Raw genomic sequence first — 15,500 nt, forward strand, 5'->3', positions numbered from 1 at the left:
AATGAAAAAAAGACAATAAAACATAGTGTACAGACAATTAGTGAACATAATTCTACAGAAATGTCACAAATACAATCTAAATACATGTATTACCAGGGCAAACAAATTATACAAAATGCATGGGTATTTAAAATAAATAACACTTTTTCAAATGTCTAAAAAACTATCTGCACAATAATTTTGTGACTTTGTAGAAACGTGTCATGATGAAATGGCTAGCTGTCTCAGAGTCTCATCTTAACTGCTAAGAAGCAAGATCTGATGGCATAGAAGTGTATATCAGTGGGATAGAAGACGTCCACTCAGGTTGAGTCCCCCAAATAGAAAGGGACAGAATATCTTGTTCTAAATTTACACAGTTTGGTTTCTAGAATTAGAAAGTACATTCTCTTGTTGCACAGTATAATTCATGGAAGATAACTTGAATATGATTCAAGGGAAACAACTTTAAATATACTGAACCAACGCATTTATTTATCTAACTTAAATATTGTTTAACAACTTACTTTTGAATTGTTCGATGTGTAAAAAATAAATATCAAATATCCTTCCATTCCTCCATCTATGTTCATATTCTGGAGAAGTTTGAAAAAATTCTGCCAGTCGATTGCTGTCACCCCATTTGTAGCTTAACAGATTCTGCTGAAGTACTTGCTACTACATGCATTGTCAAGATTGGATAATATACGGATCGACAAAACTTGCACATTTTATGGTTTATAATTTACTGAAACAGTGGTCAAGCATTTCCTACCAATATTTTCTTTGTCGAAGCATCAGTCTCTCATTACTTAAACAGAAGAGTATCGTGTTCAAAGTTTACTCCTTTAGATCCACTATAGTCTCTGCATATTAATAGGCTAAATTTTTGTAGGATATAGTTCTTTAGCATACACTATGAAGAGGCTGCATTGTATACATCACAGTACTAGGATGTATGAAGAAAAGTTATGTCACAAATAAGTCACCTCTACAAATCCTTCATTATTATTATTCAAATTACTATTTTTTATCTTGATTATTTTCACAAGGGTTCGATCAATGTAACCTGCAACCTTCATCATCATCGCCTTCAACCTACAGAAGACTGTCACTTAGAACTGATATTTAAACAACATAATTCAATAAGAACTAAGAATAACATAACCGGTCATATCTCCATCGATTAAATAAAAGGTTCAAAATTCTTTACTATTAGTTTGATATCTTTAACGATCGATGATTAGATGGGTTTTGTTTCATTTTTACCAAATACATATTCCAGAAAGCTTCGCCACATACTTGAGAACAAAACTAGGGTGATTGTTTTGTTGCTATCACATGTATGATTTAATAAATTATACTAAAGTGCTTGCCAAAAGCATTTTTAGGGTTCGATAATATACAGCTCGGTGAAACTCACACACGTTTATAGATCTCTCCTCACTGGAGCAGTACACCTTTCCATTATCAAGTATGCTTTTCCATTATCAAGTATGCTTTTCCATTATCAAGTATGTTTTCTGTGAGGCTGCGATATTCTCTCTGTTGAACCCATCGTTTTATCAATCGTTGCTACAGAAAACCAGCATAAATAATAGGTGTTTTGTCCAAGTCTTTCTCCTCTCGATTGACCGTGATTTGTTTATGCTCATGCATATTAACATGTTAACTTAAAAAATATTGTTCTTCACACATTGACAGTCATTCACTATGAAAAGATTGTGTGTCATATATAGTGCTGGGATGAATGGAGAGAAGTTGAAGATACTACGAATAGGTTATCACTAGGGCTATGACAACAGCATATTCTTTCCTTGTTTTGATTCTCAGGTATATATCCATTGATATCTTATATGCTTTTATATAGAGTGATGTAGTTCTTGGTTGATTGTGTCTAACTGTGTCGGATATATACTCGAGAGTCAAAACAATGAAAAGAATATGCTGTTGTCATATCCCCAGTCATCACGAAAGGTACTACACAAACCTTTTAGCTTTTATCAAATATTTACACTCGTAAAAATAATTGTGGGTGATTATATAAGAAGGATATAATTACATTGGGATCGCTACAATTGAGCTGAACACTTCAAGAAAGTCTGCTAAAAGAAATAAAAGGCATTTACCAAAACTGAAATGAACAACTAACGTTAAAACCCTCACCCCCACCTCCAACATATTCTTTTGACATTCAACACCAACAAGCCAGTTCTGAAAACCACCCTTGACACTCCATTTCTTATGACATGGTATGTAGATTAAGAGTTCATATTTCCACTAATGTCTCCAATATCCTCATTTGAATTCAAATACTCTTAAGATTTATTCCAAGTCTTACATATAAAGTTATCTTCTCAGATTTTCAAAGTCAAGCCCAAATAGTATTTGAGCTGACAAATCAAAATTTGCTTTGACTAGTTACTTTTTTTTTTTTTTTTTTTTTGCGAGGAGGCGTTGTCGTCTTCCCACATACAGCTCTTGGTATTCTCAAATGGCCACCCATCTGGTACTAACCAGGCTCATTGTCATTTTTGCTGAACGGGTGTGTCACTATGATTATTTGCAAGATAATAATATGACACATTATTTTAAGTGGTTTTATGCAACATTTGAACATAATCAAATAAAAATCAAAATATGAGTTATTCCCCTTTTTCGATGTTTAAAATCTTTTTTGTGCAAAAATCCAAAAAGTTCATATATGTCCCATATGTTGAACGTTTTCGATTCCTCATGGAATCATCTTCAGATGAAAGGCAAATGAACGGTGAGCTGAGAAAACTGGAGAAGAAAGGAATTTAGTAATCACCCATGGTTAACATTCGCAGCAGAACACCAGAGTGTTTTTGGAATCATTGGTGAGCCGAATTCTAGGGCGAGAAATTTGGGTTACATGGAATGACGACATTGTTTTAATATTGTTGCTCATTTGATATTTTTAATGGCAGATTTTTGGGTTTTTACGTAAATAGATTTGTCTTATGTCAAAGAGGATGCAGTTATTTTTTGTGTGGATGTTGCAAAATTGCAATGAAATGGTGATATCCTGCTGTCAGCAAATATTGACTATGTATGATTACTAAATTCCTTGATAGCTTTTTGCTTCCCACCTGATTATGATTCCATGAGGAGGCGAAAACGTTTGTGACACATATGGAACATATATTAGCTTTTTTGGTTTTCACACAAAAACATATGGACAATTGAAAAATTGTATATTGTGTTTTCCTTAGTTTTATCTCCAAATATTAAAATGATTGAGATTAAGAATTTATTTGCTTTTAGGACAAAATTTCCTCAATAATTGAATCTCCTTTCTTATTTCTCATTCTTTTATCTTTTTCCAGATGATTTGGGCCATTGTCTGCATTCTTCTATTCAAATGGACATACAGTCTCTATAAGTATGAGCCCAGTTTTTACTACGTCCATCAAATGCTTGGTGTAAGTTTTTCATTTTTTGCAAAGGTTTTCCCAACCCAGCTTGTTTATTCAATTACAGAGAATTTTCTCAGAAGATTGAGTCATCCCCATGATCAAATTCTACCCAATTAACACCTTTAACGATTACTACACTATCCCTTACATTCATTAACCTTCATCCTCGAGTGGCCTTCGGGCGTTGATAAATGGTGACTCCCAAGTAAAAAAAAAATGACTGCTGAGAAACTTTTGACAGAGTGCCAAAAGATGTTGTCTTGTAGGATTCACATTAGTTAATGGCAAGCACGTGGTTAGTAAAGGTTGTTCAATCAATGTACAGAAATGTTTAAGTTGCATTATAATTAAAAACATTTACTGATTTAATTAACAACACAATTATTGATAATTAAATTAATAACACATTTATTGATAATTTAATTAACAACACATTTATTGATAATTTAATTAATAAGACATTTATTGATAATTTAATTAACAACACATTCATTGATAATTAAATTAATAACACATTTATTGATAATTAAATTAATAACACATTTATTGATAATTAAATTAATAACACATGTATTGATAATTTAATAAACAACACATTTATTGATAATTTGATTAATAACACATTTATTGATAATTTGATTAATAACACATTTATTGATAATTTAATTAATAACACATCTATTGATAATTAAATTAATAACACATTTATTGATAATTTAATTAACAACACATTTATTGATAATTTATTTAACAACACATTTATTGATAATTTAATCAACAACATATTTATTGATAATTTAATTAACAACACATTTATTGATAATTTAATTAACAACACATTTATTGATAATTTGATTAATAACACATTTATTGATAATTTGATTAATAACACATTTATTGATAATTAAATTAATAACACATTTATTGATAATTTAATTAACAACACATTTATTGATAATTAAATTAATAACACATGTATTGATAATTTAATTAACAACACATTTATTGATAATTTAATTAATAACACATTTATTGATAATTTGATTAATAATACATCTATTGATAATTTAATTAATAACACATGTATTGATAATTTAATTAATAACGCAATAATTGATAATTTAATTAATAACACATTTATTGATAATTTAATTTATGACACATTTATTCATAATTTAATTAATAACACATTTATTGATAATTACATTAATAACACATTTATTGATAATTTAATTAAGAACACATTTATTGATAATTTAATTAACAACACAATTATTGATAATTTAATTAACAACACAATCATTGATAATTTAATTAACAACACATGTATTGATAATTTAATTAACAACACATTTATTTATAATTTAATTAATAACACATTTATTGATAATTAAATTAATAACACATGTGTTGATAATTTAATTAACAATACATTTATAGATAATTTTATTTATGACACGTTTATTGATAATTTAATTAATAACACATTTATTGATAAATTTATTAATAACACATTTATTGATAAATTAATATAAACACATTTATTGATAATTTAATTAATAACACATTTATTGATAATTTAATTTAGGACACATTTATTGATAATTTAATTAACAACACATTTATTGATAATTTAATTAATAGCAATTTGATAATTTGATAAATGACACATTTATTGATAATTTAATTAATAACACATTTATTGATAATTAAAATAACACAATTATTGATAATTTTATTAATAACACATTTATTGATAATTTAATTAATAACACATGTATTGATAATTTAATTAATAACACATTTATTGATAATTTAATTAATAACACATTTATTGATAATTTAATTAATAACACAATTATTGATAAATTGATTGATAACAAATTTATTGATAATTTAATTAATAACCCATTTATTGATAATTTAATTAATAACACATTTATTGACAATTTAATTAATAACGCATTTATTAATAATTTAATTAATTTAATGTTAAAATAAGAGTATATTATGGTTTTGTACCGAGTACATTGTTTTTCATGTATTTCTGAAGCAGTGTTCATGGAGTTTTGTGAGGATTTGCCAGATGCTGCATGCTGATGGTTTAGTACTTGTTTATGAAACAATGGAAGGTCTAGATGTTAATTTTAAAACTTGCGGGAATGCTATGGAAATTAAAGAGAAAAATTACCCTGTTTAGTTTGTAGAAAGTTGGGAGCAACTCCAATTGTGTTACCTTGAAGTGCAATTACAGGTTGAGAGCGAATGACTAGTATGTGTGTGTGTGGGTGTGTGTGTGTGTGTGTGTGTGTGTGTGTGTAAGGCAATGGAGATTGATGAGAACTCAAATGTGGAGAAAGTATATTTGAATGGCGAAGTTATTGAGGTTGTCCAACAGTTCTGTTACCTTTGTGATGCCATTGGAGCACAGGGAGGAGCTGGTGCTGGTGTGAGAGCAAAGGTTTGGAGTGGATGGAATAAGTTCAGGAATTTCTAACCAGTAAAGCATTACTACTGTCAACTATTGGTGTGATTATGTATGGAAATGAAACTTGGCCAATGGTTAAGGACATGCGTTGCATGGATATAAATGATATGAGAATAACACAATGGATGTGTGAATGTGAATGTGAATGTGAATGATAGACAAAGGAAGATTGAATCTAAACAGAATAGGAAACCTGCAGAACATGGAACATTGTTGGTTTGGCCGCATTGAATGAATGGATGAGAGTTCTTGGGTTGATGTAGAACAGACGAGAAAACAAGAAATCATGGCACGAAATGATGAGGATGGATTTAAAAGAAAAATGATAAAAAATGATTTGGTCAAAGATAGGTTTGTTTGAAAGTTACTTTTTAAAAGCCATCCAATACATATGAGTATGTAAAAGGGGTATTAAAACGATGGTGATGATGATGATGATGATGATGATGATGATGATGATGATGATGATGATGATGATGATGATTTGCTTTTTTAAATATATACTAGCCGTATTTACTAGTGCTGTCTGGGATGCAGTCAAGTAATTTTATTTTTTGTTTGTTATTTGTTTGTAGATTTCAAGATTTAAGCAAACAGCTATTATATTCTTCAATTTATTATTAGTTATCTTTCATATTGATTTTTATTTTTAGGAGATTTTTGAAAAAAAATAATTTCATATTAGCCATTATCTTAGTTGAACTTTTAATTATTTTTTTGTTTTTAATTTGCAATCCTTTGAGACGAGGTTTCATGATTTGTGCGAACTTTTATCCTCATCTTTAGTGTTGTTGTCTCACCGCATTTCGCCCAACTTCTTCAGATGATTAACCATGACGGGATAGGAATGCTGAGTCCCTTAACAGTATCCTCAGTAATTACTGCCTTCTGTAGTTGTTGTTATCTCACCAGATTTTGGCCAACTAATCCTTTTTTTGTCTGCTTGGATATATGTAATTTTAGAATTATTATTTTTGTGAGTTGCTATTAATCGAATATTTATTGAAATCAAAAATAAAAAAAGATTAACAATAAAAGAATAAAAATCCTAGTTAAAAAATGCAAAAACGATATTTGGAATAGCAGCACTCGAACTGTCCTGGCGTTTCTTGGGGAAATCAAAAATCGTAACCTCAGAAAAAAATAACTAGAAAAGGACCAGAAACCGGAACTACTTTTTACATCTAAAATGCGAAGATTTTGCTTAAAAAAGAAATTTAAAAACTTATTTGAAATGAGGTTAGCGGGATTTATTGATGTTTTTTGCTTTGCTATGTGTGTGTTTTAGGTTGTGGTTTTAATTGACAATATAATAAAAAATGAAATAGATGACTGGTGTTCAAATGAACCGAAATGCATTTAATTTTGTAGTTAAATTCACGTGGGGGATGGATACTCATTGACTTGTTTGCTTTGTTGTGGGAATTTCTTGGGATGGAAGTAGGTGTAGGAAAGTCTTTGTTTATGATGTACAATATCGAACAGAATCGCAACGTGCAGAAGAGTCTTTGACCCAAAATACTAATTTTCGATCTAGGATTTTAAAAAATATTCGGAGAGAGAATTATGTATAACTAGCAAGACCTGTTAACTGGCGCTGCCCAGTTGAAGCATGCCCCCTCCTCGTAAAAAATTAAACTACGGTTGTTGTTGGTGGCCAATCCCCAACGTCCTAATGTTAAGAACGGGTTTCGGAATAGACACCCCTAACCTCTTCATGTTAAGGACATCGTATGGAATAGACATGGCCAAACTCGCCATGGTAAGAACGGCTTTTGGTATAAACACCTAATTTTATGAGGGGGTGGAATTGTCCAAGTATTTGCCCCAAGTTCAACCTTGATATATGTTGTCAGCATACCCATCCACAAAGACTATAAACCAAAAAAAACAACAACAACAAAAAAAAACAAATAATTGGGGTAGGTGGCAGTGTCGTGCAGAGAGAAGTACACTTTTTTATTATTCATGTGTAGAACAGTGAATTACAGTGCATAATGCATGTCATTATATCTCGAAAATTACTTGTCTCCACCAAAGTTAAAATAGATTGTCTATTCAGCATAGTCTAAAACCTATAGAAGTCGTCAGTTTAAAGGAAATAGTGTAGTTGGTGGTTAAGTAAAAAAGGACCTAAAAATATGTTAATGTCTGAGCACTGTTAGAAATTCGCTCAATATATATTACCGTGACATAGGTTGACATATATTCGGTGTTTTTTTAATAGTATTTTGTCTAGTTTATTATTTATAACACCTTTTCTCGAACTTACCATGTTTAAGAGAGAGTCGGACGCCATTTTGAATTGTCCAATACATCGGTAAACACTGCATGTTTTTCGAGCTGAATAAACATGTTACATTGAATAAAAACACAAAAAATATATCCAGTTTGGTAGAAAAGTAACTTATCTTGCCTTTGATAACATTTATTTGTTATATATTTGTTTTTTGACAACTTTTTCGAATCTATGTGTACAGTAATACAAACCCAAAAGTCAATATATAACAAATAAGTATATCTGTAGGTAATGTGATAAAAGGGAAATTTGTACTTTAGCAGCGTAAATTATTTGACAGACAAAGGAAGTAAAAAAAAAAAAAATTGGCATAAATGTAGTCGCATACAAAATGAATGAAAAGTAATGAAACTGATCATTTATTTGGACGTAATTCAGGCTTCGAGTGTGAAAATGTGCTTTATATAAACAGAAATAATTTTTATGATTTCAAAAGTGAATAATAATTTTTTTTTGCCTAATCACCCTAATCTAGTGCCAGTTTGATGATACTACAACTTTTATTAAGAGATTCGGCGGACGTTTATGTAAATGCACTCCCCAGGAAATCCCACAATTTACATTTTTTCACGTTAATCTCATCGATAACGAACTTAACTTTCACATAAAAAAAAGTAAAATTAAAAAAAAAAATTATGACTTTTATCGTCGGGGATCAGTTTTCAACCATAACGTTCGACTGAATGTGACCATGACCAAGAAAAATATTTTCGCAATATTTTTCTTGGTCATGGTAACAAAGTATGTGTTCAATTTAGTAGAACGTTAATGTGTAAATAATGTTAATCCAAATGATGCGTAATAGCATATGAAACTTTTAACTGAATGTTATGGTTAATTTTTAAAACATCAGTCTGTAAAATAAAGGAAAAGCGACGACAACCAAAGTATGAATGATTTGAAAAGAGATCAATTCATTTTAGCATCGGTCAATTTAGGACGCGGAATGATATAAAGAAAGCTGCGACGTTTTTTTTTTTTTTAATGTAACAATGTTAATCCTAATAATGCGTATAAATTTTTTTGTGGCATCTGTCATGTGGTTCAAAGAGGAATTTCTACAAGCGAATTATATATATATATATATATATATATATATATATATATATATATATATATATATATGAGATAATAAAACGAAAACAATTAGTCAATTAGAAAACGATATTAACGAATAGTGAATTACTAAGATTTTATTTTTCAAATCAGTATGCATATTAGTTAACCAAATGTCATTCACATTGCCATGTTCACTATATCAACTAAATTTGTTGCATTTTCTATATGAAATTAGCTTTAATGTCACCGTCAGTGCGATAAAATTCCTAAATTTATAAATAGATAATTTTTCTCATTTGGTATTATGTCTCTACCCGGACAACGCCGCGTTTTCCTGATATTATATATATTAGATGACAGCATACTTTAATAAAACTATAGGCCGATTACATTTGTCTGGGATTGTTTAAGGTTAAAAAAAGGCAGGGAGCGATTCTATAAATGCCATGACTAATAGAATAGTGCAACCGAATTCTGGTCGTCATCGTAGACATTGCACGGCGTTTGGAATCAATGAAGTTTTGGATTTCAGGGGAAATCTAAACCGTATTTTGAAATGTAATTAAGTTTTGTAATCTGAGAATAGCATTCAGATGTTGCTTGCACATTCCAGAGTGCCGGAATTTGGTCAGATTGTACGAAACATAATCTCAACTTTTCAGGTTTTTTGTTTTTGTTTTTGGCATTACAACTTGGATGCAAAACCGAAATTATCAGATGTGGATTATAAAACGGCATTATTTTATTTTCGTAAGAAAAAATAAATTAAATATATCAAAGCTTAAGTCTTTGTTTTTCCTTCAATGTTTTTTTAATTAATGCCCTCTTCCTAATACCACTAAATTGAATCGTTAATAAAATTAACAATCCTTTCTGTAATCCAACTATATAAAACTTCAATCCATGACTTGCCCAGCATATTTCAGTCATAAATGTTCATGAATCTTTGTTTTGTTGTTGTTCAATAATATTAGGGGACACTTTGGTGATCGTCTCATCAGTGTAAGGTATGATCCTAAACTGAAGCAGCCATCACAACTTAAATCTGATCAATTTTCCGATGAAGAGTATGTCAGAGTTATTGGCAATTTTGTATGTTTGAGGCATTAAAGCCCGCATACAAAGTGACCTCCCCTTCTTCCAAGAATGCCAGCCAATTGAATTGTTAACAAAATTCACGATTCTTTTCTGACATCCAACCATATTTGATACAAAAATAATAAACTGCAGTCTAAACCTTACTTGTCCACCAATTTTCAGCCATGAAGATCCAACAGTCTTTATTTTACTGCCATTCAATGAGATGACACATTGATGGTCATGAATGAGCTTCACACTCACCAGATCTCAGCCCTGCAGATTTTCATCTGTGAAATTATCGCACAGATAATCTCCATGAAAACAATCCCCAGACCATTCTTGAACTGAAGAATTTGTGCTTGCTACCATAAAATAATTATCAACTAAATCTTATTGAAAACAAAATCAGAATATTGTTTCGTGCCTTCACAGAATTCAAAATGAACTTTGCAATCTAGTAGGGGATAATCTTTTTTCTCTACATTCCTTTTTTCAAAGGGAGATCGTTATTTCTATGCAAGATGTCCAGCTGAGCTTTAATCGAATTCCTCCTTGTAAAACTTTCACAGCAAGAACTCTTTTTCTACCACAACTTTCCTTTCTTTCGTGTGGAATGAAATCGAACAAGGTTTCTTTCCAATAACTTCCTCTCCATAGAATACTTTGTCACAAGACTGCTTGCTTGATGACTACAACATTGTCGTTTTCTATTGTCAATTAAACACTTAAAAACCATTTTCATAAGTCATCAAATTTTATCTAATCTTATTATTCAACTGACAATTCATCCATCTCGTTAAGCCTTATTCTTGAGTAGCTTATAGCCTTGATAAGTGGTGACCCATTAGTAAAACATCGTAACAATTAAACATGTATTAAAATTACATTGAAATAAAAAAAAAATGCAAACATTGTTTTTAAAACTGTTTAATTTTACAAGACAGTAAAATTCGATACAATTATTTTTTGATTGCATTTTCACCTGAAACGAAGCACAATGTCACTTTGATGTAGGGGACATACGTTGCAGGGATACAATGTAGGGAGTTGAGCAGCAAGATATCTGTTTACATTACACTTGAACTTCTGCATGTCAGTACAGTTGGGGAAGCAGGAACTCGAAGGGAATTTCAAAGTTTAGCAGTTCTGTGGAAAAATCTATTAGAGTAACAGGCTTTCTAGCATCTGAGGATCTCTACTGTGTAGGGGTGGGATTTTGCTGTTTGTCGAGTTTGCCAGGGGCATTTACGTTGAGTGGGTACAAGGACTTGTAATTCGCCGAAGCATCCACCATTAAAATACTTGTAAAACAGGCGGAGGAATGCAAGATTTCGTCGATGCGACAGAGATTGAAGCTTAGCTGACAGTTCAGGACTTATAAGATTGGCAACTCTCTTTTGAACCCTGTACGGGAGTGGGAGATTAGTAGCAGATGCACCAACCCAAATGTGACAACAATACTCTATACATGGGCGAATGATGGCCTTGTAGAGGTACATGATACTTTCAGGCATAATTTTCTAGAACGGTAGAGAGAGCCCACGTTCCTTGCAGTAGCTGCGGCAATGCTCTCGATGTTTTTGTTCCAATTCATGTTCCCTGTGAATGGTAAGCCGAGGAGTTTGAAGTACTTTCAGTTAACGTATCATTAGCTATTGATGGTTGAGAATGTTTCTTGTAATTATTAAAGGAAATTCCTTTTGAAACTGGTAAAATCGAAAAGTTTATTTTAGCGACACTAGTTAATTTTCAGTTAATCACAGTTGACCTTTGACCATGGAAGTATCTCATTTTTGAATGTACTTGATTGTTTTTTTTTAATAAAGTTGATTTGAGTGTGAATCTATAGCAAAAAATCTATAAACAATTTATTTCTTGTATTATTGAGATTGTTCTTATCTCGACATTAGAAAAATTGGTGATCATGCATATTAACTTACTTGAGCCATTTCTTGCTCTCTACGTCTTCGTAAATAAACGGTGTTAGTCAAATTGAGTAACACCGTCTATTTCCTGTGACGTGTGATAACGTAGACAACAAGTGATGTGATCACCTATTTAATGCAATCTTTTTATTTTTAATTACTTTCATTTTTTTTCCTTCTGAAACAAAGAGAGTAGCAGGAAGTGAGCAAGGGAAAAACACAAAGACCTCACCCCGTTACCGCCCCCCCTCTCTCTCTCTCTCTCTCTCTCTCTATATATATATATATATATATATATATATAAAGTATATATATATATATATATATATATATAAAGTATATATATATATATATATATATATATATATATAAAGTATATATATATAAGTATATATATATAAGTATATATATAAGTATATATATATATATAAGTATATATATATAAGTATATATATATTTACATATAAGTATATATATGTTAATGTTTATTTTATTTCGGACTATTAGTCTCATCTTATCTTTTTTTATTGGTGCACAACGTTTCGGCCAACTTCCTCTGGCCTTCGTCAGGTGGTAACCGCGACGGATAGGAACTTCGAATCTCCTAACTGCATTCTCAGCCATCATTGCCATCCGTAGTTGTTGTCGTCTCACCACATTTTTGACCAATTACCTCTGGCACGCTTTGGGTGGGATTGAAACCGCTATCTTCAGACAATGTTCATCTGGAACCGTAGAGATTCAACGTCTCTATCAACTGCACCACGGGCCCCGAAGGGCGATCAAGGTTGGATTCTTTGATCTTATAAATCCACATTTATTTATTATCTGATCTTCCATAGTCGGGTCCGTACCGATTGGTATATATATATATTATTCTTTATTGGACTAATAGTCCGAAATAAAATAAAAATTAACATACAATGCTCATCTCAAAAATAAAAAATTCCAATAAGGAATAATATATATATATAAGTATATATATATATATTTGCTATCCTGTACTTTAAAGAACCTCAAAATCTATTAAACTGTAGACGAGAAATAGCAAACAACTGTGTTCACAAAATAAAACTCACTCTAGGATAGCGATACAAAATAGCTTTAAAACTAACAATAACAATAGAAAACAAACAAACCAATAAATTAAATAAACATGAATATACATAAACGATCACACATATATGCATATATATATATGTATATATATGTGTGTGTGTGTGTGTACACATAGGTATATTCATATATATATATAAAAAAAAGGAGGGAAAAGATCTACCTTAAACCACTAACCTAGTTCTAAAACAGATCCTTTGTTCGATAAAATGCATGCCCATTGGCTGATAGGAGGGGGCGCGGTGGATACTAGAAAGCTGATTGGCTAACTAGAAATCCTCAACATATATAAAAACAAGAAGCAACCACAAAATTCACGCATAAGCCTGACGGATCCTACAGTGGATGAAACGCAGAATATTCAGTGTAGCTTAGTCGCCATATATATTTTATAAATTACTATAAGTATATATATATATATATATATATATATATATATAAGTATATATATATAAGTATATATATATATATATATATATATATATATATATATATATATATATATACAGTGGAGTAGCTAGACCTTTTGCCGCCCGGGGCGGTAGTAAAATTTGCCCCCCCCCCGGCATTTGGGTGCCCGGAAAATTCGTCCATAGAAAATTCGTTCATTTTTTGCTAGGTAGGAAAACTGGTCCATTATTATTAAGTTAACATTTATTCTGTAGTTGCTTAATTTTCATACCTTGCGAAAATTAGTTCTACGGTATCTAATTTTCCTAAATTCAATTAAATTAAAATTAAAATATGAAAACTGATTTTTAATATTTTTTATTCATTTGAGATTTTATCTGTTTTCCTTTTGTTTTAAGTAGATGGTGGGGGTTGCCCGGGGTGATTTTGTCCGATCCCCCAGCTAGCAATTGTAAAGTTTACAAGGAGTTATAAAAAGTATGCTACAAAAACAAACGTTTGATACTTTCAAAGTCTTAGCCTTATGAATTGGACAGTAATAAAATTAATGAATTCAAACTTTCGCATCTAATGTTATTTCCTCTTTGATGTCGGTGTATATACACCCAAATATCCAACTTTCTTTTCGCACCTATTCGATAAAAATTTATATGAAAGTTCCCCTTTAAGTATGAAATCTTTCTGAGGTCATTTTGTTTTTTTGGTGCTTGGCCGAAGCCTGGGCTTGGCCCTATCCTGTTAGATCAGCCGGTCACTGAGTATATCTCCAGAAATAATTAATGCTTGCATTTTTTAAACTTAGTGATTGAAATGAATTAAAGCAATTTATTCTCAATTAATGGAAATTTTGAAAACTCCAAACTGTTAAACTATTTATCAAGTAATAATTTACAATTGCGTTTGGAGTTTTCAAAATTCCCATTAATTGAGAATAAATTGCTTTAATTCATTTCAAGATCGGGTTTTAATGTAGAGAAAGTTCAACCTAGATTAAAACAAAAAAAATGCCTCAATCTTGAAGGATATATTATATATATATATATTTGTTTATATATATATATGTATATGTATGTATCTACATGTATGTATGTATATATGTATGTATATATTTATATTATATATGTATATATATACATATATGTATATATACATATATGTATATATATATACATATATATGTATGTATATATGCGTATTTATATATGTATGTGTGTATATATGTATATATGCACGTATGTATGTATATATCTATATGTATAAATATATGTGTATATGCACATATATATGTATATATGCACATATATAGTTATAAAATAAATACGTATTTATTATAATGCTCCCATAATGTTGAGCATAATGAGAGCCGAAAATGGCAAACGGCCGTAAGCGAATATAGCAATGGTCTTGTTTAAAATTAGATCTTGTGTACAATTAGAGCTGAGGTCGGTTTGGCAACTACTGCCGATTGTTCCCATTTACTTGCCTCTCCACGAGGGCAGAGTTAGACACAAGGCCGGTTTTTAATGTGGGGAAAATCCAGCAAATCTTACGATCGCCGCGGGCTGCAAAGACTGTTGCTGTTTAATTTTTCAACATTTTTCAGAACATGTAAAGCATCTGCTTTCTTTGAAAGGTTACATAGAGAATTTATGCAATTAAAAAAAATTGTTTTACAAATAAAATAAATTTACATCGTATTTTAA

At 30.6% G+C, this 15,500-nt stretch overlaps 1 protein-coding gene across 1 annotated transcript in view; it reads left to right on the forward strand.

The window, feature by feature from the left end:
* LOC145241502 (NADPH oxidase 4-like) overlaps positions 1-15,500 on the forward strand; it is a 288,627-nt gene that overhangs the window by 111,006 nt on the left and 162,121 nt on the right. The window contains exon 2 of the mRNA XM_080104521.1: positions 3,330-3,425. Within this exon, the coding sequence (XP_079960647.1) occupies positions 3,330-3,425 (96 nt within the window). The remainder of the gene's footprint in view (positions 1-3,329; positions 3,426-15,500) is intronic.

The sequence above is a fragment of the Euprymna scolopes genome, chromosome 20 (assembly GCF_053919585.1).
Source record: "Euprymna scolopes isolate OS-2025 chromosome 20, ASM5391958v1, whole genome shotgun sequence".
In the NCBI taxonomy this organism is placed as follows: Eukaryota; Metazoa; Mollusca; class Cephalopoda; order Sepiida; family Sepiolidae; genus Euprymna; species Euprymna scolopes.